This window comes from Erythranthe guttata, chromosome 1 (genome assembly GCF_056151865.1).
Source record: "Erythranthe guttata isolate IM_541 chromosome 1, IM_541, whole genome shotgun sequence".
Lineage (NCBI taxonomy): Eukaryota > Viridiplantae > Streptophyta > Magnoliopsida > Lamiales > Phrymaceae > Erythranthe > Erythranthe guttata.
The window spans coordinates 7,497,115-7,524,142 of record NC_142533.1 but is presented as its reverse complement, the minus strand read 5'-3'; the positions used below and the strand labels follow the sequence as shown (position 1 = coordinate 7,524,142).

Below are 27,028 nucleotides of genomic sequence, written 5' to 3'. Positions count from 1 at the left end.
ATTAATTGTAAATGTAGGTTTTATTATTGTCATGTCTACACACCATCTAAGCTATTAAAAATAGCACAATCGAAACATTTTTTAAGAGTTATCGTGAATTGACAATAACACCTGATGTTGATAGTTCTGTTGTTGATGACTGTTGAGTGTAGATATTACACTCAATACGTTTACTTTATGTGGATCTTTTGTTTAGATTTAATTATATTTGTGCTTTAATTGATTGATTTTGTGTTTTATAGGTGAAAAACGAGAATTAGGTGTCCATGAAAGAAAAAATATCAAAAAGTAAGGAAAAAGTTGCAAATAAAGAAACAAATCAAATTGGAAAAGGGAATCTCGCCACAGCTTTGACAATGTCCACCATTTCAAGCATATCTCTCTCATACGAACTCCGAATTAGGTGATTTTGACGGCATTGGAAAGCTAATTTCAAGGGCTACAATTCTTATGTAAACAACATTCCAAAATTCGGACTCTAACATGGCACAAATTGACGAACAAATCCTGATGGGGGAAAGTGGCGGAAATTGATTTCTATTAGGTTTCCACTACTTCGTTATCAAGAAAATCTTATAAAAGCAACAAGTTTCTACACCATAAGCACGAAATTTTACAACCCAAAACGCGAAGAACGAATATCAACGAAGACTCAAGCATAGTTTTTCTTATTTATTTTATTTATTCTATTTTGTTTATCATAAGAATTACGAGTAGCTAAGCTTTTAATCTAGGATTTGTTGGAACCCTATGTGGGGATGCTGAACCCGTTTTCTTGAGATTATGCAATTATGATTTTATGATTATTCCTTCTACTTGTTATGATTGTTAGTGCATGAACTTGATCAATTTATGTGCTTTATCTGTGATTATTGTGATTGACTCGACATAGCTATTTTGATAATTAGACTGTAAGTATAAGAACCTTCGAGTAGTTTTCACCGGATGAGTGTGTCAATTGCATGTGGTGTCGTAGACATACATATATCACCTTAGGTAGCCATTTATGAGACTTGTTAGTTAATGCTTTATTCATAACTTGTTTGCATATACATATAGTGAACGTTTATGAATAATAGACTCATAATACACGCGACAGCGGGTTATGAGAGTAAATTAGTGTCTCGGGTCAATAATCATGAATCATGAATCATATATTTCATAATTGAGGGGTTTTGGGTGAGCAATTCTTGAATAGGGGGAAGATAAATTCCTAGGTCCGTTTTTATTGATATTTTCTCGTGTTTATTTGCTTTCATAATTAGTTTAATTATTTAGTTGATTAAATTTGACAACTTTGAGTAGGCTGGATAAATATCATAATTCTTAGAATTTGGTACTTAGGATTAGATAATTTGAGTATTCCCTGTGGGATCGATATCCGACTCTCACGAGTCCACTTTTACTACTTGTTTGCGATACGTGCACTTGCGTGTAAGGTATTTAGCCCCAACAATGACCGAAAAATGATATAAACTTTCCTTCATGAAGATCAATTTGTTGCTCGTAAAGTTGAACATACTACAATTGATTCTAACCGGAAATTAATTTTGGAACGTGATACGAGAAAACTTCTCCAATTTTTTTAGTATTGTGTTAACCAACAAGATTTAATTCGATGTTCTTGTATAGCCACATCAATTTTATTTATCTACCTATCCCTTTTTCTAAAAAAAAAAACATTCAATGAGATTCCAACACTCTTGGTTTGCCCAATTTCCAACATGGTTAGAATACTCACCTACCACATATGCTGCATATTATTTACCTTGTTGTGTTTTCTAAAGCAAACCAAATGCACGTTTTGGGGCAAATGCATATATTGTGGCAGGATTTCATAATTGGAAAAAGGTTAACGACAAAGTGAAGTGTGTTTTTTTTAGATGAGTGAAGTGTGCTTTTCTAAGTCAAGTGAGAGATCATTCTTCCACACATTCCGCTGCATTAAAATCATGTGAGGATATAATGACTCAATCTCGACATATTAACAATGTTATGATGAACCAACGTGCATAATAACTTAAAAATTGCTTGTGCCCGGTGTCTTGCATATCAATCATGCCTTTTTCGGAAACATGATGAAGGGCCAAAATCAATGAATTCAGACAATTTTATGGAAATGGTAAAACTTTTGACAAATTATAATGCTAAAGTATCTGAAACAGTTTTGGAGAAAGCTCCTCGTAATGCCAAATAGACGTCTGACAAGATTCAAAAGTGCGAACCAAAATTTGTGAATGACTGGTGATTAGAAATTTTGTATTCTTTTTGACGAACCACGCGATGAATAAAAAAAAAAGAGCAAATGACTCTTGTTTTGAGGTTTCTCGACAAAGTTGGTGTTCTTCAATAACGTGTTTTTTTTTATTTATTTATTGTAAGTGTGAAATACACTGCTGCATTGACTCTTAAGTGTGGAGTTATAATATATTATTTCTCATCATGCCTTTGGTGTTGACAATGTTCGAGGTAATGTTATGATGAGGCAAGCAATATGCGTAGCGAATGGAATGGGTTACAACTTACAAGTATTATTTTTTAAGGATGGTCCATATGAAGATTATAAGCATTGTTTCGTTTATCGACTTTAATAGGCTCTAGTTACAACAACTAAGAAAGTGATTATTGTGCATCAATTTTCACGAAGTTGGATTTTATTATACTGTTGGTGTTTCTACTAAGCGAAATGGTGTTAATGCACAACATATTGAAATTTTTCTTTTGATATCAATTACTGAGCTTGAGACTCGTAAATGAGCTAACCAAATTGATACTTTACAACGGGCAGGTAATACTCAAACGAGGTTCTCATTTTTCTTCAATATGTAGCTTATTAATATTTATATAATTCTATTGGTGTAGTGCTTCAAAGTATTACAGTTGATGGCACCAATTTTTCTCAATGTTAAGATGTTGATTATGCTTATACCACCATAACATTTTTTCAGTTTGTCTTCATTCTAATTTTGATGAAAGAAGTTATCGGAATTGCTGATGTTCTAAGATTTGCAGCAAAAGTCTCAAGATATCTTAAATGCTATGAATTTGTTCTCAACAACAAAGCTAACTCCTTTAAAAATTAAAGAGATAATGGATTGGATATTTTTCTAAGAGAGGCTACATCATTTTGTGAAAGCAAGGATGTTGAGATGTCTGATATGAATGGTGCTTACAAAGGCCGATGAAAATTGAGTCATCAACCTCAAGATATTAATAGAAATATTAATATTACTATTGAGAATCATTTAAATTTTGATATCTTTAATATCACAATAGACACTCACTTGAAAGAGTTGAATAACATATTTTGTGATCAAATTGTGGAACTCTTGACTCTTACCCTCGCTTTAGATCCTATTAATTCATTAAGTCGTTTAACGCAAATAATATTTGCACTCTTGTTGAAAAATATTATCCACAGGATTTCACTGAACCAGAAAGTCTCCTTTTGAAGTTTTAGGTGAATCATTATTATCTCAACGTGATCAAGCATCTGGATTTATGTTGGTTATAAATTTTAGCAACACTGTGTGAAGGGTTAACGGAGACAGAAAAAGTCTAAAATACATTACTTGGTTGACATATTGATTCGTCTGATCTTACTTCAAGATGGGTGGAATGTTACGATATATTAATATTTAGTTTATTATTTAATTATTGATTAAGTTAGTATTGAATTATTACTTAGAGTAGTATAGGTAGTTTTATAGTAGCCGTGTGTTTAGTAATTGTGTTTCCTTGTTAAATTATGATTATAGGGTTTTATTATATTTAAATAGGTATTGTGTTAGGGTTTCGTATGCAGAATAATATTTCTTTTGAGTTTTCGTAAAAAATCTTATGATACCCAAGAGATAGTATCATGTAAGCTCTGAAAATTTATCTAAGAGAATGTGTTTATAGGTTTTTAAAATTTTCTGATATATTCCGTATGTTTTGTATTACAAAAAAAGTTGGATATTTGAAACATGATAATACGATTATGAGAACCGAATCTTCATAAAAAATATGGGGTGGAGACCGACTGTGTGTTGTATTAGACTTAAGGGTTGGACTCCGATCATGGGGTGTTTGGACTCGCCGTCGAATTCGAGGGAAGAAACGTAGACGGGTTCGAAGCAAGAAAAAAAAATCGGAGATGGGTTGGGCCTAGTGGGGTTGGAGTTGGTTATTTAAATAAATGGGACGGACAACCCAAGAGCCTTTAAACTAAAAGAATGTTGAAGGTTACTAACATGTCCAAGATGAACGTAGGGTTACGAGCTAACTGTCCAGTGATAATCACATATAGAGGGGTTCATTTTGCTCCGACCTACAAAATCGAGGCAAATACTAGATGACTCGTTGGAGTTGGCCGTCGATCAAGTCAACAAGAATATTTTTTTAGGATAGAAAACTCTCTAAATTGCCAAGAAAAGAAAACATATCCCAAATTGATAATGAATTTTTATGGATTTTTCACTTGACGGGCTTCATTTAGACTCTTGCCTCCAATAATCCACGTGACAATTGAATTTAGGCCTCATGGACCAAATTAATTGTACATATGGATTATCAACTTGAATAATTCCAATGATAATTGAAATTAGGCATAGGTCAAATAACTTTATACATGAATTTTTAATTTGAACAAACCATGTAAAAATTGTAATTAGATATTCACATCAGATTAATTATATACATACATGATTAAACATCCAACTCGTGGGTTGGCCCAAACGATTCATGGAATTAGTAGAGACTCGAGAGTGTTAATTGGAATTTGCAAGCCTCCCTTGCTTTGTTCATAACTTTAAGAATTTTGACACGTGATGATTGGGTTATGCGAGAAAATCTCCAAGGGTCCATTTGGATGGAGGGATTTGGAGAGAGATTTGATTTGGGGAATGGATTTGAAATGACTCCAATTTTGGAGTCATTTGAAATCCATCACTATTGCTCCAAAATCAACTAAAAAGGAGGGGTGGGGATTTGAAATCCATCTCCAAATCCCTCAATCCAAACAAGTCCGAGGGATTTGTTATTATGGATTTGAAATCCCTCCCCCAAATCCCTCCATCCAAATGCACCCCAAGAGATCCTAAGATATGCACTTTATCAACCTTATGACTTTTGCATTTACTGCAGAGGTGGTTTTTTAATAATACATAGATATATATATATATATATATATATATATATATATATATATATATATATATATATATATATATATATATATATATTTTTTTATGATTTAATTTTTTTAGTTAAATTTGGAAGAGAGATGTATGGTGAAATTTGATTTGGTAAACAGATCTTGGTGGATTTGATTTGATTTAATTTAATTACGTGTATGTGTTGCCATAATAAATATGTTTAATTTATTAAGACATGGAGATTTTGGATATGTTCACAAATTGCCCCTATATACAAAACACCTAAAAATATAAGATGTCAAGAATAAAGGAAAAAATGGTTTTCTTGCAATGAAGGTTGATCTGGCTAAAGCTTTTGATAGGGTTGAATGGAAACTTATTGACTGTATCTTGCTTAACCTCGGGTTTTCTTTGAAATTCACAGGTTGAATAATACATTGATTTTGTTCTTCATCATTTTCATTTCGTATAAATGGTCTGCTTTTCGGTCTTCTCACTCATTAAAAGGGAGATTGGGCAAGGAGATCCTCTATCTCCATTCCTTTTTGTCCTCTTTGTCATCAAATATGAAAAAAGCCTCTTTTTGTGACATTCTTCTCAAAATCAATGCCAAACTCAAAAGTTGGAAGGCAAAAAACTTATCTCAATCTAGCAGAAGTGTGTTTGTTTTCGTTGTTGCTCAATCCATCCGATCATATAATATATGTCCATCTCTCTCCTCCCTACTAGCATTTGCCAATCTATTGATGCTTCTGTTAGGAACTTTTGATGGAATGGAAATTCCTATATGTCAAAGTGTTGGGACAATTTATGTCTCCCTAAACCAGCTGGTGTTTTAGGGTTTAAAAGAACTTGTGATTTCAATAGAGTTTTATTCTCCAAATTGACACAGAATTCTTCTTTAGTGTATTGCTCATAATATCCTCCCTACTAAATCTAAATTGAGCTTTATTTTCCCTATTTCTAACTCATTGTGCCTCTCTGCAATTCTGAAGATTAATCAATTAACCATCTTTTTATTAAATGTCCTTTTATTATGCAATTGTGGTATATTTTTAAGTGGGATTTTTCTTTGTTGCCATTTTTGGATTTTTCTGCTAAAGATTTGATTGCCTTGATTTTCAAGAAAAATAGTGGTTTTTTCCTCAGATATCATGCGTAAAGAATTCCTAGTTTACGTTGCAACTATCTTTGATGCTATTTTATTTAATCGCAACCTTCTCTCTCATGGATCTTCTTCTATTTCTTTACAGGTTACGCTTTCCAAAAAAAGTCTCCTCACTAGGCCAAAATGCAAGACTGGTGACGTTTTTTTTAGCGACGGTTTTATGTTCGTAGCATGTTTGCGACGTTTATGAGTTAAAATCGTCGCTTTTAGCGTCGCACGATTTACATATTTTGCAATTTTATATTTGAAAACTCGCGACGAAACAGTATAATACGTCGCCATAGTTCTTTTAAAAAAAATAAAATAATATACGTTGCGACGGTTATGTTGAAACGTCGCTAGTAATGCCCAATTATTTAATAATAATTAATATATGGCGACGGAATTTGAAAAAACGTCGCCATGATTTTATTAAAAATATATATATATATCTTTGTTTGCGACAGATCGGGGAAACCGTCGCAATAGATATTTTCAATTTTGTTTTTCCCTGAATTTGGTGGCGACGTAAACCTGTATACGTCGCTAGGGTTCCTTTTAAAAAAATATTATCGTGCGACTTTAATTTAGAAACGTCGCAAATTTTAGATTAATTATTCTGCACAGTTCACTTTGCTGTCTCTCTCTTCTCTCTCTCTCTCCTTCTCCGATCAGCCCACCGCCGCCTGCTGTCCGCCGCCCGCCGTCCGCTGCCCGCCGTTCCCCGTCAGCCCACCGGCGTTAGCCCTCATCCGTGAACCCTAATCGTCGCCGATCCCGTAAGCCCTCCGCCGCAGAAGTCTCCCGCCAGCCCTTGCCGCCGTCGCCGTCGCCGTCAGCCCTCTCCGTCGCCGCCAGACCTCTGCCGCCAGCCGTCCTCCGTCCGCCCTCTTCCGTCCAGAATTATATTGGTAATTTTGTTTGCTGCTAAGTTTATATTGAAGGTTTTTTTTTCTTTTTTTTTTTTTTTGTCAAAATATATCCTTAACTACCTCAAAGCTAAGTGTGCTTCCTCAGTTGATAAATATATTCGTAAACGACATTTAGAAAAATCCGTTATTTTTAAGGTTTCGGATTGAGTGGTGGGTATTACTTTCTTCTTCCTCCGAACCCTAATTCCCCTCTTTTTTTCTTCAGGAATAGCGAGTTTGATTCCATTTTCTAATTTGCAGGTGCCTACACTTACGTTTCTGAGCTATGGAAGAAGAAGCAATCCGATGTGATGCGGTTTTTGCTTAGGGTTCGCTGTTGGGAGTACCGTCAGCTTCCCGCTGTTGTACGTGTCACCCACCCCACTCGCCCCGACAAGGCCCGCCGCCTCGGCTACAAGGCCAAGCAGGTACGCAAATCCTTTTTTTTACCCTTCGCATGATCTTAAATCTATGATGAACCGTTTGTTTAGTCCCTTGAAGAAATGCGTATGTGTTTGTTTATGATCTGGTATATTTGTTGTCTCCAATTTTGGGGTTTGAGAAAGCGGCTTCATTTTTGTTTTTTGTCAATCAACTGTTGTTAGATTGGTGATTGTTAATTTCAAGAGTTAATGTTATCTCTTATACTAAACTATGTCGAAACCTTAAAAATAACGGATTTTTCTAAATGTCGTTTAAGAATTTGAAATGAGTTCCGTCGTGGGACGAACAAGATATATACTGTTTGCTAATCCTTAATTATCGAATGTTATATTCCATAACATTCGATAATTCAAGAAAAAATTAAACTAATGACTTTCGAACGATTATTGAAACTCATTGTTAACAGTACGAAATAAACTTAAACTCGTATTTGTGTTCTGGAAATGCTTATATACTTGGCTCAAACTCGTATTTGTGTTCGATTAGAAGAAAATGTTAAACTGTAAAAATAAAAATAATCGACAACAGCTATGATTTGTGCTATAGTTTGTGTCCGATTTAGTTAAAGTATGATAGGCTTACGAAATTCAAATTAAATTCAAACACAACTTTAAAAATTGAAAGCTTTCCCGTTGAAAATTAAAAATTGATGTCAATTAAAAATTGAAAGCTTTCCCGTTGAAAATTGAAAATTGATGTCAATTAAAAATTGAAAAGCTTTCTCGTTGCGACTACTACCTTAATTTAGTTTTAGTTTATGAATGTAACTTTGACTTGATAGAATAATTGTGATTTTAATAATTGTGACCCTTCCCAATTTCTAGGTATAATTGTTGCCCACACTTGCAGATTAATTCGTCTTATCTATTGTTAATCTTGTGTTATATATGTTCTTGCAGTATATTCTTGATGTTTTATATTGGGTTTAAGTTTTTGTACTCGGACGTATTTCTTTAAGGGTTGCGATTAATTTTTGTGCGAAATTACATGGAAAACAGGGGAATTGATTAATGTATTTTTCTCATTAAGTGGTCTTGGTAAAAAAAAGACCACTTCTTATGGCCTCCCGTCGCCGCTGGGCCCCTTCTTTCTTTCCATTTGTCTCCAGGAATTTTGATGCACATGGGCAGAGGTTACCCTTCAAAGGGTATTGTTAGTCAAGAAAAAAATAGTGGGGGAGAAGCTCCCATGGAAGAGAAGAAGAACCAAAGCTTCATTTCAATCAATTTCTAGTTTGGGTAAGTTTCAAAAGTTCAATTGAGTCATTAAGTTTCAATTAAGTTAAATTGAGTCCTTACAACAATTGTAGGAAAACCGAGAAACAATGCAAGAACAAAATAAAGTTAAAGATGAAAAAGTTGATCGATTAGAAGAGCAATTGCAAGAAAGCCGAGGTATTTTGAACACCTTGCTCGAGCCTTTTAATAGTGAAGTATGAACACGAGATGAAATTAGTGTGCCTCTTCAACTAATACATTTATGGTTTCAAGTTTTTATGTAATTTTTGAATTGATGTTTGTGTTGTATTTTGATATGTAATTGGTAATCGTGGTTTTTAATATTTTTGAGTAAATATGGTTTTGGTTTTTTTTTTTTTTTTTTTTTTTTTTTTTTAACAGCTGATTTTATTTTGTAATAGAAAATAATTAAAATAAATAAACTAATAAAAAAAAAAAACGTTTGCGACGACAAAAAAATCGTCACAAACAAAAATAGTACTTGAGACGAAATATAATTCCGTTAACGTCGCCACATTAATTAAAGCCGGGCGACGAAAAAACTATTTAGTCGCCAAAAGATTCAGTGAACTTGCGACGAAATATGAAATTTCGTAGCAACACGTTGCGACGAATATGCATTATCTGTCGCGAAAAATAAATAAATATTTTTTTTCAGAAAATACGGTTTTAGCGACGAAGTGTTTGTTTCGTCGCCAAACTTGGCGACGCAATTGTATTTTCGTCGCTGACTTTGCGACGGGGCATTTGGCGTCGATTTTGGACTGATATGGCGACGAAAATAAAACGTCGCTAACCGTGATAAAACGTCGCTAGGGGATAAAATTCGTCGCGAATTTTCGTCGCCAGTCTTGCGTTTGGCCTAGTGCCTCCAATGCCGCTGCTCACTAGTCCAGTCAGCTTTCTCTTGCTCTCAAAGCTGAAAATAGTCATTCTCAAATTAGGTCTAAACCTCCGGTGCAATGGTTTAAAGTCAATACATGTTGTTCTTTCATTAATGGTATTGCATCTACTGCTTTCCCTATTCGCAGTAGGAACGCCTCAGTTGTTTATGCCAAGTCAAACATTCATCACTGCCTTAATGCTCTTGTTATTGGAATCCTTGGCCATCCATGAAATGATGCCAAAATCAAGAAGGTTATCTTTGAGACCGACCCTCTTAATGCGATTCTCTTCATCATCGACCATAGTTTTGTGTGGATTGGTCTGCAAAATTGATCATTGAAGAAATCCGAAAGTTTTAACATCTTTGACCGAAGTGGAGATTCAAATTTTACCCTAAAAATGCTAATTTTGCCGCTCACTCATAATCTAGCAAAATGAGCGTTTTTGTCAAAATAGTATGATGTAACTTATGCTAATTGTGTTCCTTTTTTTTTTTTTTTTTTTTTTTTTTGGCTTAGGTCACTCCCTTTTAGACTCTTATATTCAGCCTTATTAATGCATTAATATTTGGGTAAATTCTACTTTTACCCCCTTGTAATCTGCCCAAGAACCACTTTACCTCCTCGTACTCTTAATTTCGTCGATTTATCCCCTTGTACTTGTACAATTTCCCAATACAACCCTCTTTGTCAACTTTTTTCGATTTTGACTCTGACGCCATTTGGTCAAGAGTCAAAATATTGACGTAAATATTGAAATTTTTCGATTTTGACTCTCGAGATTTGAAAAGAGAAAGTTTCACACATTCATATGTTTTTTTCTTTGCACTGGGTGGAATCGATCAATTTTTGGGTCTTGATATTTACTAAGTTAGGTGTTCAATTTGGGGATATCTTGGAAGGGGAAGTGGTGGGAGAAGTAGAAATGACAATATTGACGGAGGAGAAACGACGCGTTATAGACAGTGGCAATTTTGTAATTTACAGAGTTGACCAAACGGCGTCAGAGTCAAAATTGACAAAAGTTGAAGGAAAGGGCTATATTAGAAAATTGTACAAGTACAAGGGGGTAAATCGGTGAAATTGAGAGTACGAGAGAGTAAAGTAATTCTCAGGCAGAGTACGAGGGGTAAAGTGAAATTTACCCTTAATATTTTCTCATAAAAATAAAAGAGAAAGAGCAAAAGTTAAAAACAAGCCTCATTCGATAAAAATAAAATCAACAATTTCAGCTACCTTGAGTCCTCCACCTTGGAGTGGGACCCACACATCAACATCACTCAACACACGCTCCGGACCGCCACGTAATCACCTAGCCCCTTCCAGACCGTCCTTCATTTTCTCCTCTCACACAGACTTAAAACGCGCCATTTGCCTCTTCCCCCGTTCAAAATCTCCCCCAAAACCCCTCTCTCTCTACTCTCTCTCCTCTCTCTCTCTCTCTCTCTCTCTCTCTCTATCAAACCCTACCCATTTCCAACGCACAACATAAACATCACCCACATTGACATACCAACATACATTTATCAAATACAAAATATGATGCCTCACTCTTACGCCACCGATACGCAGAGCAAGTCCACCGAGCTGGCCTCCGCCGTCGCCGCCGCGATTTCTCCGGCTCAGATCCTCTCCGCGTGCGCCGCCGTCGAGTCCTTCCTCAGAAAGCACAGCCCCGACCAGCAGCGGTGGTTCTTCTCCATCACCTTCCCAACCCTAATTTCCAGAATCTTCGGCTTTGACGACTCCTCGCCTCCTTCTGCAGCTACCAAGGGCCGTCCGTCCAATGGATGGATTGACATCGCCGCCTCGGGAAATGATACGGAGCTCGCAGGTAGGGGTTTCTGTGTACGCAGTGATTGTTTATGACTATCAGTTTTTAATTGGTTTAGTTTTAGATTGTTTATGATTATCCGCGTGCGCCGCCGTCAGTTTTTAAATCTGGAATTCTTTGTTGAGTTACCTCATATTGTTGATTTCCGAGCCATTTAGATTTCGTACTACTCGCTTTTTATTGATACTGGTCTCTGTTTCCGGTATTGATTTATATTATACCTAATATCTGATTGAATTCAAACTTTTTTTTTCTTCAATAATTTTAAAGTTTGGCTGCTATATCAATCTGTTTACACTGAGGCGCTAGCAAATTTTAGAATAGACTCGTTTATGCGCGTATGTGAATATGAATATGCTGCTTTTTATTCCCTACAGTGCAGCCATATTTGTTAATCTCACTCGTGTTTGTCCTACTTCAGGTAGAATATTTAGCCTACTATCACCAAATGGAGTGCTATTATCTTCAATTTCAGGAGTTGATCGGCTTTCTCTAGTCAATTATGTTTTCCCTACTGAGCGGTTACCCGAATGGGTTCGTTACATGCTTCAAAGTGAGAAAGATTGTCGGGTTTTGACAGACTTGTGCCCTTTGTTCAAGTACAGGATTAAGGAAGATTCAATTAAGGGCACTTCTTATCAAGTTCAATTGAATGTTTTTGAGTATTACTTGTTCTGGTTTGCTTATTACCCTGTTTGTAAAGGTAATAGTGAGGGTTCGGAGACGGTGAAGGTTCAGAGGACCAAGAAGTTTAGGTTGGAAAACTGGTCCTATTCAATCCCTGGTCTTTCAAGTACTAAACGCGAAACAGAAAAGAAGACTGAGAGTAACTTGTACATACGGCTACTGTATGTATATCTTCATTCGTTCGTGCCTGTCCATGACTTGAAAGTGCATCAGCCCTACCGTAGTTCCTTACTTCACTATTCTCCTGGTTATGATAGTTCTGCAATAGAGCGAGCAGAGTTTGTAGTGAACACAGTGATCCATTTTTGGCTGGTCGATAATGACTTTTCACCATTGCCTGCGGGTTTGTGCAAGCCTTTTGGTGTAACTTTTCCTTTCAGGTCTGTTCTGGGAGAGACCCCACCTACATCAGGATTGGGTGATCTTATTAATGTTTTCATTAAGTATCTGAGTATGAGTTCACTGACAGCTATGGAAGGGCCCAATCAGAATGAATATGTTGGGTCTCCTGGGTGGAGAGGTTCAGGTTCATTTGTTCCATCAAGAGATGCTGCTTTGAGTATACACACTATCAGTTCTTGGAACTTGTTGATTCAGAGGCCACTGTACAGATTTATTTTGAGAACTTTTCTGTTTTGTCCGGTGGAAACTTCCATAAAAAATGTGTCCCAAGCATTTTCCGTCTGGGTCAATTATATAGAACCTTGGTCAATCAGTTTTGAAGAGTTTGCTGATCTTAATGAAACTTTGGGAAGTTCAGCAAACAAAATTCCTAATTCATCTTCTCCTGGATATGCATCCACTTGGGAGGGATTTATATTGGATAACTACCTATTTTATAGCTCCTTGGTCATGCATTTTATTGGATTTGCTCACAAGTTTCTCCATTCAGACGCAGAAGTAATAGTTCAGATGGTTGCTAAGGTATGTTCCACTTTGATCTGGCCTTCAATTTCTTTCATCTTCGTTCCTTTCTACTGGTTTGTGTTGCTATAAATGTGTCCCCAGAGACTGACCCTTTTTTCTTGTGGTAAATGTGTTCAATCTGTATAATTGCAAAAGTAGGCACTGGTAAAAGCCATATCAAGTCACTGTTTATAACACATTAGTGAAGAGAAGCGGGCAGCAGCTGTCTTGATCTCTTTAATCTTATTGATAACCTCATGGAAGTTGACATATGTCCTACTACTACAGCTATCTTTTCACCATCTCTCTCACTCTGTGTTTATTTTATATTGTTTATAAAAACTTAAGTGCACACATGGAGTTTGTAGAAACTTATCGATTACTTTGAAGCCTGGAAGGGATTGACATTTCTTATACTTCATTATCTATCAGAAGAGACTTATAGAATAACATTTATGTAATATTTGCCTTTTCTTTTGAAGTAATGAAGTCTGATGAAACACCAACAAAAACTTTGGGAATTTGGTCACGTAGATGAATTTATCTTTTTTTCGTTTTCCCCTAAGACTATTAGGTTGGACCATAGCAAGGTATAAGTTGTCTTGGATGGCAACCTATGTAAATATGGGAGAGGTCTCTCCTTAAGTTTCATATGGAAGCATGTCTTATTTCCTAGAGTTCTTTTTACATGCTTATTTTTGTTTCTGCTTCCAAATTGTTCAAATAGTGCTAGTGTGTAGGCGCATGGAAAAATTAGTTGATCGGGATCTTAAACTTAACAAAATTAATTTGCCAGGACCCCTACAGCTCATATTTATCATTCTAATTGTTTCGTTGGAAATCATGCCGCATCTTTCATCAAACTTGACTTTCATATGCAGTTAGTATTTCTTTTAGAATTAGTCTGCATTTCTTGGACCATCCATTTTTTCAAAATAAAGAATAATAAGAAATGAGCCATGTCAAGTATGCATAAATCAAAGTGCAGACTTATCCCTACCCTTGCAAGTGATGAATGTCTCTGCAAATATCTCTAGAATTCGTAATCTTCTATAAGAGGATTGTAATAAAACCTCCTAACTTCTCTTTCCTATCCTTACATCTACGTACTTTTTAAAATTGTGGGTCGTAATTATAGGATTATTGTTCCAAAATACAGAAAATATCTGACATCGGGACCTTTCTTTGACTCGTCATATTTTTAGTTAGAATATTTGTTTTAGAACCTTTCTGAAGGTTTCTTTAGAACTGCCCAACGTTCACGTAGGTGTCGCAACCTCCTGTTGCATCTATTACATGTCATAACCCTGTCGGAGATCAAAGACTGCCTGCCTTGTCACTCTGATGTGCCTGTGTTAAGATTGTTACTGTCTTGATGAGATTTCTTCAACTCCTCGCGTTCTTGCATGTTCTAATCCTATGTGTTTGAATCCACTCATTTGGGTTTTTAGCATTTATATGTCTTCTGGTGATGACATCAACACGTAGTGATCACAAGGTACATACTTAGTGGCCTCTTCCAATGTCAACATTAAGAAAAAAGGTGGACACTACATATTTGGGTACTACTCAAGCTTCCGTTAATGATACAAGATCTATAAGAGTTGTACTCATCTGATAATGGTCCAGTTATCATCTAAACAAGTTCGAATATGTGTTTTAGTATGATTTAGAATGCATTTCTAACATCTACAGAAGTATTACATGCAATGTCTTAGTTTATGGTTGTTATTAGTTTGTATCAGTTACATGCTATGTGCCACTTCCATTGTCTTGTAAAAAACGTGAAAGGCATAAAATTGACCTCACTTGGCAGCCTGTTTAGGATGTTACTGATTGCTAGCCTCATAGGAATAGTTCACTATTTGTTATGCTGCCTGGAACATGAAATTACGGTATGGAGTAAGCAAGTAAATAAAAACATGGAATTTTAGTTAAATTTTTTTATTAGAGTGCCATAAACTGTCAATTGATAGTGATAAGTGAGTATTACGATTTTGCCAACACTATGCATCTAAATTTTGCACGATTAAGCACTTGGACCAATGCATTTTAAAAATAATGTCTTGCAACTTATAACATATTAATATAAACAAAAACACATTTTAGTTTCTGTTTATTAGTAGAATGCATTTGTTTAGTATTTTGGATGCCTCAAATGTCAGTTACTCATGGAATTATCCTAAATCACAGACTTGTATTTGGGATTCTTAATGCCGAAGTTGTATCTTGGAGATTTTGCTTTCGGAGACAGAAAATTAATCACATACTAAGTACATTTAGAGAAGATTGAATCGTAGATTAAGACAGGGAGAGAAGCGTAAGACCTGTTAAATCATCGGGCCTCCACATGTAAAAGGATCTTGAAGGAAAAGTCTGAAGGAGAGCTAAACTCCCTGACAACTTTACCTCAACTGTAGCCTCTCCTCCGCCATCTTTCTATTTATTCTTCTCTCTGAAGCAATAGGAACCTACACCACTGGCTGTAACCATCCTCCATTTTTTTTTTCTTTTTTACTCTTTTGCTGAAAAGAAATCTATCTTCCTCAAGTCCTCTTAAGTTTTTTTCGCTGCAGCCGGTCAGCCTCCTTGACCGGGTCGGTTTGCACAAACAAAAAATAAAATAATTGCTTTTGCTGATCTTGCTTGTCATGGTCTCGCTATGTTGCAATTTAATTGCTCTTTAATCTTTTGGAGATTCGACAAATACTATATGTTTCCTAAAATGGATATATTTCTCCCCGGAAAATACATTGTTAATCATAATGTTAATGTGTAACAATAATTTCACACTAGTTTATAGGGGCAAAACTACACGAATACAAAAAAAAAAAAAAGAAAAATCATCGTTTTGTATTTCATCTAAATTCCTTTCTTATTGAAGATGGAAGGAATAGGAGTTGATAATGCTCATATAGGGATTCAAACTCCTGTACTGTTTTTCTCTGATGCTTCAAATATTTGTTAACAATGTTGTTAATTTACTACCTGATACATCTCTTTTCCATTGGTACATGTCATGCAACCACAAATCTGTTGAAACAACTACGAAGTCATTTGTCTGATGTCATGGGTCAGCCTTTTTATTCTTAGATATTAATGTATACTAAATTAATGCAGGTTATGAACATATTAACATCGTCTAATGAGCTCATGGATCTCATAAAGAATGTGGACACTGCTTTCCATTCAAAAGCCACTGATTCCTCTAAATCTTCTAAATCAGTGCTTACTCCCTTGCACAGATATACTCCGACAATCCGCCAACAGTTACAGGTATTGGTCTTTGCTCTTCATTATTTCCCGTACTAAATTGTTTTTTTCTTTTGTGATGGTTTACTTCTCTTCAAAAAACTTGCATGTGCTTGTGCTTAAACAAACTTTCCCTTTTCAAAGGATTTGTGAAATATTACTTCTATAAGGAATTGTGAAGGAGACATTTGGTCACGAGGGAAATATTTGAATTGTGCTGTCCTTATTGTAACTTTAGAATTCACCTTGCTGTGGTATATGTAATAGATTGCCAACCGTGATATTTTCATTCAGCAACATTAATTTCCGAGGATCTTTGCATCTAAATTTTTGTTAGACATGTGCTTAAAAGTTATCAAACCATAGTGGCACAAACATTTTATCAATTATCCAATTATCAATATGAACAATAGACGTCTCATTGACAACATTATTTACTTCAGTTTTGGGGAATATTGAAGAAAGTTTTGCAAGCTCGACTCTACTCTGCCCTCTTTAGTCATCTAAATCGAAACACATTGATTGTTTCCTCTTCTTTCGACCTGCTTTTACAGGGTGTTGAAGTAATTCAGTTATTGGGATATTGGTTTCTCTTGCTTTTAATTTCTTGAATAATTTAATTTTGTTTCTGATTATTTCAGGATTGGGAGGATGGTCTATGTGAAAGTGATGCAGATGGATCCTTTTTGCATGAGAACTGGAACAGAGATTTACGACTCTTTGCTGATGGTGAAGATGGTGGTCAACAGCTGCTTCAGGTAAGAAAAAAAAGATATTATTATGAACAAATAGATTGTTTTTTTCTTAATGATCTATACATCTTGTAATTTACTCCAGTAACTCTCTATTTTGCAGCTGTTTTTATTGCGTGCCGAGTCTGAGTTGCAATCAATCTCTGGAAACAATCTCCAATGTCTGGACTCTCTGAAATCGCACTTGAGCCGATTGTTCGGTGGTCCTATTACAAAATCCTCACCACCTCAGTCGAAGCATAATCATCCCATTCAACATGAGCAATCACGAGACGAAATATTCAAGCCTAGAAGCTTCCGGAACAAAATAGGTGGCGCTGAGATAAAATACAAGGGTGACTGGATGAAGAGGCCATTCTCGAATGACGAGATTGCTTGGCTAGCCTCGTTTCTAGTCAATATATCCGGTCGCCTGAACGAGAAACTCGGGTTGAACCAGGTTGACTGCATTGACCAAAGAGGCTCCGATTGGTCCTATGTGGAAATGAAAGGCAACGGCGTACGAAGTGTAAATGGACCTATGGAGACACTCAAAGTGGTCTTTTGTTGTCTGCTTTCTTGGATTATGTGGTTTGGTGGGGCCGGCGTGCAACTTATGAGGTCACATGGTTTGAGGGTAAATCTTCGATTGTTAGCTTCGAAGAAGATAGTTGTGATGGTGCTCGTTTTTGCTGCATTCAATCTTTTGAAGAGAGCTCTTGCGCTGCAGAATGGTTTATACATATAGTATCTCTCCATACGACAATGGAAGAATGGAATTGAACATTGTGAATATACATACACAAACAAATGAAAGTTAGACTGTATAGAAAACTTGGTTTCGCTGGGGTGGTTTTGTAAGTGCGAAAATTTTGATATCAGTTTGCATTTTGGTTTCTTGTGCTCGATTTATCGTAATTTTGCATCGAGAAACCCCGGATGTCTATGAATTTCAGGAATATCCCTCTGATTCATTGAGAGCTTTTCGTGTTTCGATTGACTGGCCCTTAATTAACTTAACCGTAGGTATTGTAGATATGAAAATACATTAATTAATTATACGCGCTTCCATTTAAATCCAGGCATCATAATCCTCAATATTAATCGAGATTGATTCTCCTGCAAATTTTGAGCTAACTATAAAGGTGAATAAATATGCAAGCAATGTATATACGGTGAGTTACTATTGGAACACCTCGTGGAAATAGAGACGAGAGGTGCACGAAGGCGCACACTTTATGGGTGCTGGCTCACATGCACTGTGCTAGACAAATCGAAACTGCCCTCAGAGCATTGTAAGCAGAAGATCTACCGTGAAACGGGATAAACGAAGGTCGATCATAAAACTGCTAAAGCCACTATAAACCCTTTCATGAATCAATATTACTCAACTCAAACTTATTAACTATTAGACCTGCATATTTATATCAAACTACAAAAGATTTAACTCTTAAAAATTATTTATGCAAACATGCAAATTACTAATATATAAATAATTATTCGAAATCATTGTATAAATAATACATTCTTGAAAATTCAAACGATAACGCCCATGAACCCTAAAAATAAAATCATATATTTAATTTAAAAACTTTAACAGTATATAACAACAGAAAAATCTCACGTAAAATGTGCGCATCCGCCGGCTTCGGTTGCAAATCAAACTGCACCAGTCCAACAATTAGCTGTGATTTCTAGTAGTAATAAGGATTGTATACTTGTGGACGTGGTCGATAATAATAACTATAGAGAGGATAACCACGATAAGGAGGGATCGCGTTATTGTTGTTGTCGTTGGAATTAACCGGCTTTTCTTGAACGGGATTCTTTTTAGTTTCGGGCATAAAAAGATTGGCGGAACACTCTCCGAACTGAAACCAAAGAAGCTGTACTTTTCTTCTCGACTTGCCTATCTTCTTCAACACTTGATCCGGATATCCTATCCCGGATAATTCCACCACCCCATCTCTATCCATCTTGAACCGTGGTCCTATAATTAATTAATTATATTAATATGAATGAATGACATAAGACGAGAAATAATTACGGCGTGAGTGAGTGAGGGATCGGATCAATATCCGCACCTTGGCAACTCTTAATTAGTTTCGATACTTTTTTTTCCCATTCTTTGCTAGTATCCACTTTTACGATAAAAGTCTGCAGCAACCGACAAAATTAATTAGTTCGTGACGGAAAATGTTATATATGAACAGATTGAATAATACCATGAAAGACGGCAAGTCGTCCTCTCTGACAGGTTGATGATATCCTTGTACTTGTGCTGCCGGAGAAAACATTCGGAAAAGTGGTTTCAGTGTTCTGAACACCTTCGTTATTTTCGTTATTTTGGTACACAACTTTCCGAGTTTCAATTTCTTGTGGATTTTCATTGGCTTCCATGTTTTGAGCACCTTCGTCACACTATCCATTGACCTTTAATTTTCTGTCGAAAGAAACGAAGAAAGAAATCACTAATGCAACGTCAAACAAACTCCCTATCATCGAAAAATCAGTTTACCGGCGTGCGAGAATAATATAATACAACGGAAATTTAAAAGTAAGACCAAAATAAAATACAAAATTAAAATATCAATACAGCCATAACAAAATTACTAGAGATAACTTCCATAGCAGAAGAAAAACACACCACTATAATATTATTAGTGCATAAAATTTACCTGTCAGCTGCAGTAGCTGCTGCTGTAAAAATGTAATGAAAAATGTAACCAAGGGTTAAAGGGCCTCGGATTATATATTTATATGTAGGTGTTGCGTAATAATTATAAGAAAACATACCTAAATTTAAATATTCTATTTCCCCTAATACAGATTTATTTCCAGTATTATTTATTCGAGAAGCAAGTGTTAAGCTAAAACTTAAAAATGATTTTCTGCTATTTAAATAAATAAACGGATGGATCCCATACATAGATCCCAATTTTCTGCAATTTAAATAATGTTAAGCTAAAACTTAAACACATTAACGGATGGATCCCAATTCTGCAATTTAAACACATTAATGCCATGATTTAAATTACGACAACCTAACTTAGGTTGTCATAATTATTTTTTTTTTACCATTTTTTTTTAAATTTAGCATATTTTATCAATTTATTATTTTTAGCATATTTTATTTTTGGAGAATAAATCAATGTTTTTTTTTTCCATTTTTATCAATATTCCAAAAAAAGTGCAACGTCTTAGCCACATAACCCAACATCTCAAGCCCCAAATTCTCATTCCAACGAATCAAAAAATCAATACAAACAAAATGTTTTCTTTTGGTTGCTTATAAGTTAGCATGGTTTGGTCTGAAAATAACTGTATACGAGGTACTTTATTACTTTGTGTATTAAATTAATTTGTCTTGCTATCTTCTTAAGGTTAGTGAAAAGAGTACCCTTTATTTGCTTATTCATTTTCCAATAGTACTTATAATTCACCCTTAAACATAATTAAAATCGAACGACGAACCTTGTCAGAAATCGTTATGGTAGTCATGACTGGATGTCTCCATCATCCCATGAAGAATGGATAGTAAGTACTACGGAACGTTTATGATCCCCGTATTTGTCGCCCCAATCCTGTGTTAACTTGTTTGCCCAATCCACAACCATAGGGTTGCAGTCGAGTACTTCAATGATTTCGAGAGATGTACCAAAAGTCAGAGGGATCTTTTTTAACTTGTAGCAATGCTTGATTCTAAGCACTCGAATTGCGGGTAGGCATGAAGAGTTTTGAAATGCCCATTGCTCGAGATCAATGTCTTCAATAACAATAACTTCAAGTCTTTGGAATTCGCCGTCACGAACTACCCACTTTGGCCCTCGAAAGGCATAGCATTGCAACCTGAGAAGTCTAAGATTTGGTAATGAAGAAATCTTGCTTATTTCTTCCCATTGATATCCAAAACCGCCGGTCAACGTCAAAGATGTAAGCGTTGCTGGAAAATTTGAAAGAGGAGCAAGTGGAGTAACAACCTCTGCCTTCAATATTGGATTCTTGATTTCACATGTGAGAATATCTAGTTGATGGAGATGGAAAATGTGATCAAAGAAGCTCAAGAGTTGTGTAGAATCGGGAACCAGTTCGATACTAATTAATAACACCTTCAAATTAGGGATTTTTTCAAGCACATCTTTGGTACAACTATGAGGACCGACACCAGTTAGTGCTAAGAGGTTTGGTAGGAGAGATGCTTCACGGCAAGGATGTGGTAGGTCTCTTCCAATGGTCTGAAGAAACTTCAATTCTTTCATATTCCATATTTCAATAGGCAGATACGATAAATTCCCAACTGATTTTACTATGCTATATCGATGAACAATCAAGTGCTGAAGGTTCCACAATTTGGATATGGAGGGAGGGAGATTTCCGTTATAAAGGAGGGCAAGGTATCTTAGTTGAACTAGTTTCACCACTTCCAATGGGAACTCATACAATCTTATTTTAAGAGCGTCCAATACCTTTAGCAACCTTAAGTTTTCCAAACACAATGGTACTGGATATTTAAGAGATGGACCTGTACATAGGAGTGAGCGTACCTTTAACGTTGATGCGATTGAGTTTTGCACATCTTCGACGGCAAGTAGAACATTATTTCGTATGCACAATCGATGTTCGTGGTGTAGACCTTTGTTTGCTAAAGCATCAGCAAGACTATTGAAGGCGTAGAAAAACTTTGTCTTTGCAGCTTCTTTGCTACATAGGTACCAAAAGGATGAATGAAGGTGGTACCAAGCTGATACTTCTATATCGAACATGATAACATTTCTTGAATTAAGGTCATGGAAATAACCGTAGTTATCAGTCGGGTCTCGGTCAAGAAATCCTTCAGCACTCCACAAGGATATCACTTGGAACTCGTATAACAAATAATTTTGTGGGAAAGCTCCACAGTAGAGAAAGCATGCTTTTAAATGTTGATCTAAGTAGTCATAGCTTGGATATAGTACCTTCGACATTCGATCGTACGCGTTTGCGAAAATCGTATGCCGTTTGTTAGCAGCTACCTCGTTCCAGTACTCTGTAGTCATGTTAATTAGCTTTCAACAGGATATCGGCAACCGTCACGATCGTAAGGGGAAGACCTTCACAATTTTCGGCAAGCTTCTTTCCAGCTTTCTCGAGTTCACAAGGGTAAGGCATTTCACGAAACACCTTGTGACGAAGAAGATCCCAACTTTCTTTTTTATCAAGGAAGGGTATTCTGAAAGTACTCATATAATCAGCACACTCAGCAACTTCTCTTAGCCTAGTTGTCACTAATACTCGGCTTCCATTTTCGTCGTCTCGAAATAACTTTGTCAACTCACAACAGAACTCAATATCCCATACATCGTCCAGCACAATCAAGTATCTCAAATAATTTAAACTTTCGTATACCATCTCTTTCAATCTAACTAAAATTCTTCTCCTTCCATAAGCAATACTTCATCAATGTCAGCTTTCAATTGTGTCAGAATATCAACCAAGATGCCCACTAATTGATATTTTGGGCCTATGGTAACGAACACGTGTCTGCTGTAACGACTCGCAATGAATGGATCTTGAAAGAGTTTCTTGGCAATAGTAGTCTTACCAATGCCCGCCATCCCATAGAGCGACACAGCCATCCATTCAGATTGTGGTGAATGAATTAGCCGATCTTTGATTCTCATAAATAGATCAGATAAACCAACCATGTTAGACTCATTTCCGTCGAAATCAATTCTTGACTGGACAACATTATCTTCTTCTTCTTCTACTTCTTCGGGGGAAGGGTTGCGTAACTCATGAATGTAGGCCCTTTTCATCTTCTTCATTGTTTCGATAAAGAAATCGACATCTTGCTTTATTTCTTGCAGATCTACCGAGAATAACATTAATGGAGGATGATCATTCTCTTCTTCAGATTGTGAATATTGGAACTGATTTGAGAGATGGTTATCGATTGCATCTTCGATTTGGTATATGGCATCTATGATTTCTACCTCCAAAGTTTTGACCATCTTCATGTTAATAGTGCTCCTCCTTTTATCGAATTCGCTGAGAGCTTCTTTCAAGGAAAGAATCTCCTCATACATAAGTTTTATGATTTGTGGGGATGAATTTTGAACAATCGAAATAAGAAAAGAATTTAAAAGTCGCTCAATTGTCAGCTCAAGACAACAAACAGCAGCATAAGCCATCTTTGAATGCTCTCTCTCTCTCTCTCTCTCTCTCTCTCTCTCTCTCTCTCTCTCTCTCTCTCTCTCTCTCTCATTCATATATGACACAGCTTTCACTTTTCAGTGTGGAACAAGTCTTCTTCATGGGCATTTGTTTGTGAATTAATTATTGCTACGCAAGAAAGATGCACGTGACAAAAGAATCTACCATATGACATAATATTTAATCCAAGTTGGGCACTTAATTAACTTGACTGAAGTACAGGTTGTATTGTGTTATTCTTTATTACATAAGTTAGACAGCTTAAATTTACGGTAAACAACTTATATCTTAATATGCAACCAAGAAAACGACTCGGATTGCTGCAAAGCAGGGGATTACTACACCACTTACACTTGTTCACCTCCAGTTCTTTCTGGAACCACGAGTGCAGTTCTCACTCTCAACAGCTTTGAAGATGGTGGAGATGGAGGTGGGCCCTCCGAGTGTGACGGTAAACACCACTCCGACGGAACGTACGCCAGTTGTCGCTCTATCGACTGGCTGGTACGGTGGAGGGTCGAGATGCCTTAACAACGTTGTCGTAAGTGGTAATGGCAGGAGTGTGACGGCTATGGTGATTCTACAATGGGTTGTGATAAAGACCACGACTATCAGCCGCCTTGTTGTAATAACATCGTTGATGCATCGAAGGCTGTTTGGAAAGCTTTGGGAGTTCCCGAAAATAACTCGGGAGGCTTGGATATCACTTGGTCCGATGCCTAGTTCAGTTTCTTATGCTCCTATATATTTGTTCTTCCTGTTTCACACTTCTGTTTGTTTTATAAATTGCAAATACCCTCCCGTGTAATTAGAATTTGCTAAAAAGTCCCCTGTGAAATCAAATGTACAAAATACCCCCCATAAAGTGTTTTAGAAAACAAAAAAGAGCCCTTTTGTAAGACGAAAAAGGGTTGAGTGTGTTATATAAAACACTTTATAGGGATGTATTTTGAATATTTTATTTCACATGGAACTTTTTAGCACATTCCGATTACACCGGGGTTGTGTTTGCACTTTACTCTAAAATTCTTATTGCAAGAATGGTGTACGTGTTGTAGGAAAAACCACCTTGTCAAATTGCTCGGTTGCAAGCGTTGTTTCCTGGATTTGGAATTGGCCGGCAAGCAACTTGGGTCTAGGGGCATCAGTCCAATTCCCATTCAAATATCGAGCATCAACAAATAATCGTTTTCATAAAGTCTCCCTCAATCTCAATCGACACCAACAAATGCATGTAAAAGTCAACAGCTAAAAACGAAAACAACATCCGCATACCAGTACTTCAGTTACCTCAAACTTCACCTCAAACTTCATAGCATTCTGTACGAAACCAGAATACTCAAAATCCTCATCTAAAAAAAAAAAAAAAAAACTGATAGCCACATAACAAGATCCATTACAACACAATTCTCGATCAACGAGAAGCAGTAATACGTCTATAAACAGCTCGAAAAGTCTGCCCTTCATTCCTCGCAACTTTCTGCCCTTCCTCGGTCGCACTGCTCAACAGCTTCACAACTGGATCGCTTTCAAGCTCACTCTCCGAAACGGCTTCAAACAAAGGATGACCATCCAAACAAGTGTCCATCCACACACCGAGCTCCTCCACATCAGTAATCGTATATATAATCCCACCAACCCTAAGCACGTACGCATACTCATCCAACAAATGCGGACTAATCACCCTTCTCCGATGATTCTTCTCCTTGAAATGAGGATCCGGAAATAAAAAGAACATCTTCGTCAGCTGTCCTTTCTCGAAGTAGTTCGGAATGTACTTCATCGAATTAGTCCTGACAACGGACACGTTTTCGTACTGTCCCGGATTAGAGACCCTCAATGCAAGAACCCTTTCTTTAACGTACTCCGTCACTTTGTCCCTCAGTTCCATCCCGATCATAAGTTTATCGGGAAAGAGAACCGAGAGGCTAATCAAAAGCCCGCCAAATCCACAACCGATATCAGCAAATTCAATCTTTTGGGAACCGTCGGTTTTATTTGGTGGGAAGAACTGAGGGTAGTGAAGGGTGCAATCGAACTGAGCTGGGGAGGCTGGAACAGGGAAATGTGAGTCACTCAAGGGATTGCTGTGGGCCCGGGCTCGATAGAACCGCTTACGTGGAAGGCCGGTCGTCTTGCTGTGGGTATGGTTTGTGATAGATTCTTGCTCCAACATTTCTTCGCCTTTCCTTTCTTACGCACTGCAACATTTGCAAATCGCAACGCACTTAATCAAATTGCAAATCGAGAATGAACAGAATGTATGTACTATTAAAAAAAAAAAAAAAGCCCTAATTCGGGAGCGCGCATTCAACACCAAATTCATCTAATTTTTTACACTATCAATTAAATACCTTTATAAATTATAACCGCATCAAATTTATAGGAAATAAACTAATTGACAATAATATTTAACGAATTACTCTAAAATTTTCCATTATCGATTAATAGATTTATAAATCGTAACCGTCCATTTCGATTTCCCTACTGACAATCATGTGTTCCAGAATGAGAAGCGAACAGAAGCGATGGAGGAAAATTGGTGTAAATGCAAAACGTGAAAAAGGTTTGAATTTACAGTGAAGCAAATAGTAAAGATAAAAAAATATAAATAATCATTTATACAGAAACAGAGAGATATGTATGTATACCTAGCCTCTTTGAGCAGTTCGCCTCGCCGAGAAGCAAAATTAGGGATTTGGATTTGGAATTGGGGCTTTTGCGACTGAGTGAAAATTGATAGATTAGGGCGGCGTTTGATGCGATATTGAAAGTTTGTCATTTAATCTTGGTTAATAGCATTTTGAGTCCTTAATATTTGTATCAAATAGCATTCAGTCCCTTGAGAGTTTTTAATTTCGAGTGACGCACCCTAAAGTTTTTTCTTGGTTTTTTTTTTTCGAGCAGAAAAACCAACTTCCATTAGACTTTTTCAAAAGGAGGGAAGTGTTACAAAGTCTGTTGGTACATCTAACAAAAGAGCAAAAACGATACTTATACAAGGGTTCAAAAAGACAAGCCGGAGCAGTATCAAAAAACACAGCTTTGTCAGGATCTAAAGATGCACCAAGTTTAGCAAGTGTGTCAGCAACACCATTAACTTCCCTATAGCAGAACTTTATGCTGACATGCTCGAATTCTTCAATCATTTCTGTTGCGTCCTGTTAAGAGAAGATAAGAGATAAGATGAATCAGTTTCAATAAGAATGTTATCAATATCCATATCTTTTGAGATTTTTAATCCCATATAAAAGGCCCAAACTTCGGCTTTATTATTCGAAGCAATACCAATATTCTTGGCAAAAGCAGTAATAAAATCACCGGATTGATTACGAATAACCCCCCCTATACCTGTCATACCTGGGTTATGAAGAGACGAACGATCAATATTAAGTTTAAACCATCCCTCAGGGGGAGGTGTCCATTCTGGTTAATATTTTGTTGGATGGTATTAACCTTCGGATCTTTAGGTACCAAGTACTTGCCAATATTTAACCATTTTTTTGTATTATTGATAGGTTTGTTTTGGAAGATAGCTTCGTTACGAGCTTTCCAGATGAGCCAAAAAACAACCGCAACTTTGTTCGATAGAGATGGTTGGTGGGATAATGAGTAGAACATATTACATAAATGTAACTTGTTCTTTTGAATTAGGTTGGGAAGT

The 27,028-nt window shown here is 36.4% G+C and overlaps 7 protein-coding genes and 1 long non-coding RNA gene across 9 annotated transcripts; 3 read left to right on the top strand and 5 right to left on the bottom strand.

The window, feature by feature from the left end:
- The first annotated feature begins 7,042 nt into the window (after positions 1–7,042).
- On the top strand, positions 7,043–9,215 carry LOC105965669 (uncharacterized). 2 transcript variants are annotated; one of them, XR_016031662.1, is made up of 4 exons: positions 7,043–7,196; positions 7,458–7,624; positions 8,670–8,878; positions 8,950–9,215. It is a non-coding gene; the product is annotated as an uncharacterized LOC105965669 (long non-coding RNA). The 2 variants fall into 2 exon arrangements; XR_016031665.1 differs by lacking the exons at positions 8,670–8,878; positions 8,950–9,215 and adding an exon at positions 7,897–7,916 and having other exon boundaries at positions 7,087–7,196.
- A 1,709-nt stretch (positions 9,216–10,924) lies between these two features.
- Positions 10,925–18,165, top strand: LOC105948660 (sphingomyelin phosphodiesterase). The gene is made up of 5 exons (XM_012971886.2): positions 10,925–11,596; positions 12,018–13,207; positions 16,310–16,465; positions 17,083–17,199; positions 17,297–18,165. Exons 1-5 carry the CDS (start codon positions 11,302–11,304, stop codon positions 17,918–17,920), a joined length of 2,382 nt encoding a protein of 793 aa, XP_012827340.2. The 5' UTR covers positions 10,925–11,301; the 3' UTR covers positions 17,921–18,165.
- A 467-nt stretch (positions 18,166–18,632) lies between these two features.
- On the bottom strand, positions 18,633–19,714 carry LOC105948644 (uncharacterized). Its single transcript, XM_012971869.2, has 3 exons — positions 19,398–19,714; positions 19,257–19,329; positions 18,633–19,162 (listed from the first exon to the last, which is right to left on the bottom strand). The coding sequence occupies exons 1-3, from the start codon at positions 19,599–19,601 to the stop codon at positions 18,867–18,869; spliced, it is 573 nt and encodes a 190-aa protein (XP_012827323.2). The 5' UTR covers positions 19,602–19,714; the 3' UTR covers positions 18,633–18,866.
- A 42-nt stretch (positions 19,715–19,756) lies between these two features.
- On the bottom strand, positions 19,757–22,208 carry LOC105950387 (putative late blight resistance protein homolog R1A-4). Its single transcript, XM_088819314.1, has one exon. It carries the CDS (start codon positions 22,206–22,208, stop codon positions 20,670–20,672), a length of 1,539 nt encoding a protein of 512 aa, XP_088675440.1. The 3' UTR covers positions 19,757–20,669.
- A 1-nt stretch (position 22,209) lies between these two features.
- Positions 22,210–22,560, bottom strand: LOC148772743 (putative disease resistance RPP13-like protein 2). The gene has a single exon (XM_088813263.1). The coding sequence runs from the start codon at positions 22,558–22,560 to the stop codon at positions 22,210–22,212; it is 351 nt and encodes a 116-aa protein (XP_088669389.1).
- Positions 22,561–22,574: 14 nt separating this feature from the next.
- Positions 22,575–23,342, bottom strand: LOC148772742 (uncharacterized). The gene has a single exon (XM_088819323.1). The coding sequence runs from the start codon at positions 23,340–23,342 to the stop codon at positions 22,575–22,577; it is 768 nt and encodes a 255-aa protein (XP_088675449.1).
- An 80-nt stretch (positions 23,343–23,422) lies between these two features.
- LOC148772741 (putative ripening-related protein 1) lies at positions 23,423–24,087 on the top strand. Its single transcript, XM_088812815.1, has 3 exons — positions 23,423–23,468; positions 23,669–23,868; positions 23,923–24,087. Exons 1-3 carry the CDS (start codon positions 23,423–23,425, stop codon positions 24,085–24,087), a joined length of 411 nt encoding a protein of 136 aa, XP_088668941.1.
- Positions 24,088–24,531: 444 nt separating this feature from the next.
- Positions 24,532–26,328, bottom strand: LOC105948674 (tRNA (guanine-N-7) methyltransferase). The gene is made up of 2 exons (XM_088819312.1): positions 26,016–26,328; positions 24,532–25,565 (listed from the first exon to the last, which is right to left on the bottom strand). Exon 2 carries the CDS (start codon positions 25,538–25,540, stop codon positions 24,779–24,781), a length of 762 nt encoding a protein of 253 aa, XP_088675438.1. The 5' UTR covers positions 25,541–25,565; positions 26,016–26,328; the 3' UTR covers positions 24,532–24,778.
- Positions 26,329–27,028: the final 700 nt, after the last annotated feature.

Excerpts from the sequence above, each read along its gene's own strand:
- LOC105948660 (XM_012971886.2), top strand. The coding sequence starts at position 11,302 with ATGATGCCTCACTCTTACGCCACCGATACGCAGAGCAAGTCCACCGAG. Across the intron at positions 16,466-17,082 it reads CAATCCGCCAACAGTTACAG|GATTGGGAGGATGGTCTATG; the intron begins GTATTGGTCTTT and ends TGATTATTTCAG. Across the intron at positions 17,200-17,296 it reads GTGGTCAACAGCTGCTTCAG|CTGTTTTTATTGCGTGCCGA; the intron begins GTAAGAAAAAAA and ends TCTATTTTGCAG.
- LOC105948644 (XM_012971869.2), bottom strand. The coding sequence starts at position 19,601 with ATGGATAGTGTGACGAAGGTGCTCAAAACATGGAAGCCAATGAAAATC. Across the intron at positions 19,330-19,397 it reads ACGACTTGCCGTCTTTCATG|ACTTTTATCGTAAAAGTGGA; the intron begins GTATTATTCAAT and ends CGGTTGCTGCAG. Across the intron at positions 19,163-19,256 it reads ACTAATTAAGAGTTGCCAAG|GACCACGGTTCAAGATGGAT; the intron begins GTGCGGATATTG and ends AATTAATTATAG.
- LOC105948674 (XM_088819312.1), bottom strand. The coding sequence starts at position 25,540 with ATGTTGGAGCAAGAATCTATCACAAACCATACCCACAGCAAGACGACC.
- LOC148772741 (XM_088812815.1), top strand. The coding sequence starts at position 23,423 with ATGACACAGCTTTCACTTTTCAGTGTGGAACAAGTCTTCTTCATGG. Across the intron at positions 23,469-23,668 it reads GGAACAAGTCTTCTTCATGG|AAAACGACTCGGATTGCTGC; the intron begins GCATTTGTTTGT and ends TATGCAACCAAG. Across the intron at positions 23,869-23,922 it reads GTCGCTCTATCGACTGGCTG|GAGTGTGACGGCTATGGTGA; the intron begins GTACGGTGGAGG and ends TGGTAATGGCAG.
- LOC148772743 (XM_088813263.1), bottom strand. The coding sequence starts at position 22,560 with ATGGTATACGAAAGTTTAAATTATTTGAGATACTTGATTGTGCTGGAC.
- LOC148772742 (XM_088819323.1), bottom strand. The coding sequence starts at position 23,342 with ATGGCTTATGCTGCTGTTTGTTGTCTTGAGCTGACAATTGAGCGACTT.
- LOC105950387 (XM_088819314.1), bottom strand. The coding sequence starts at position 22,208 with ATGACTACAGAGTACTGGAACGAGGTAGCTGCTAACAAACGGCATACG.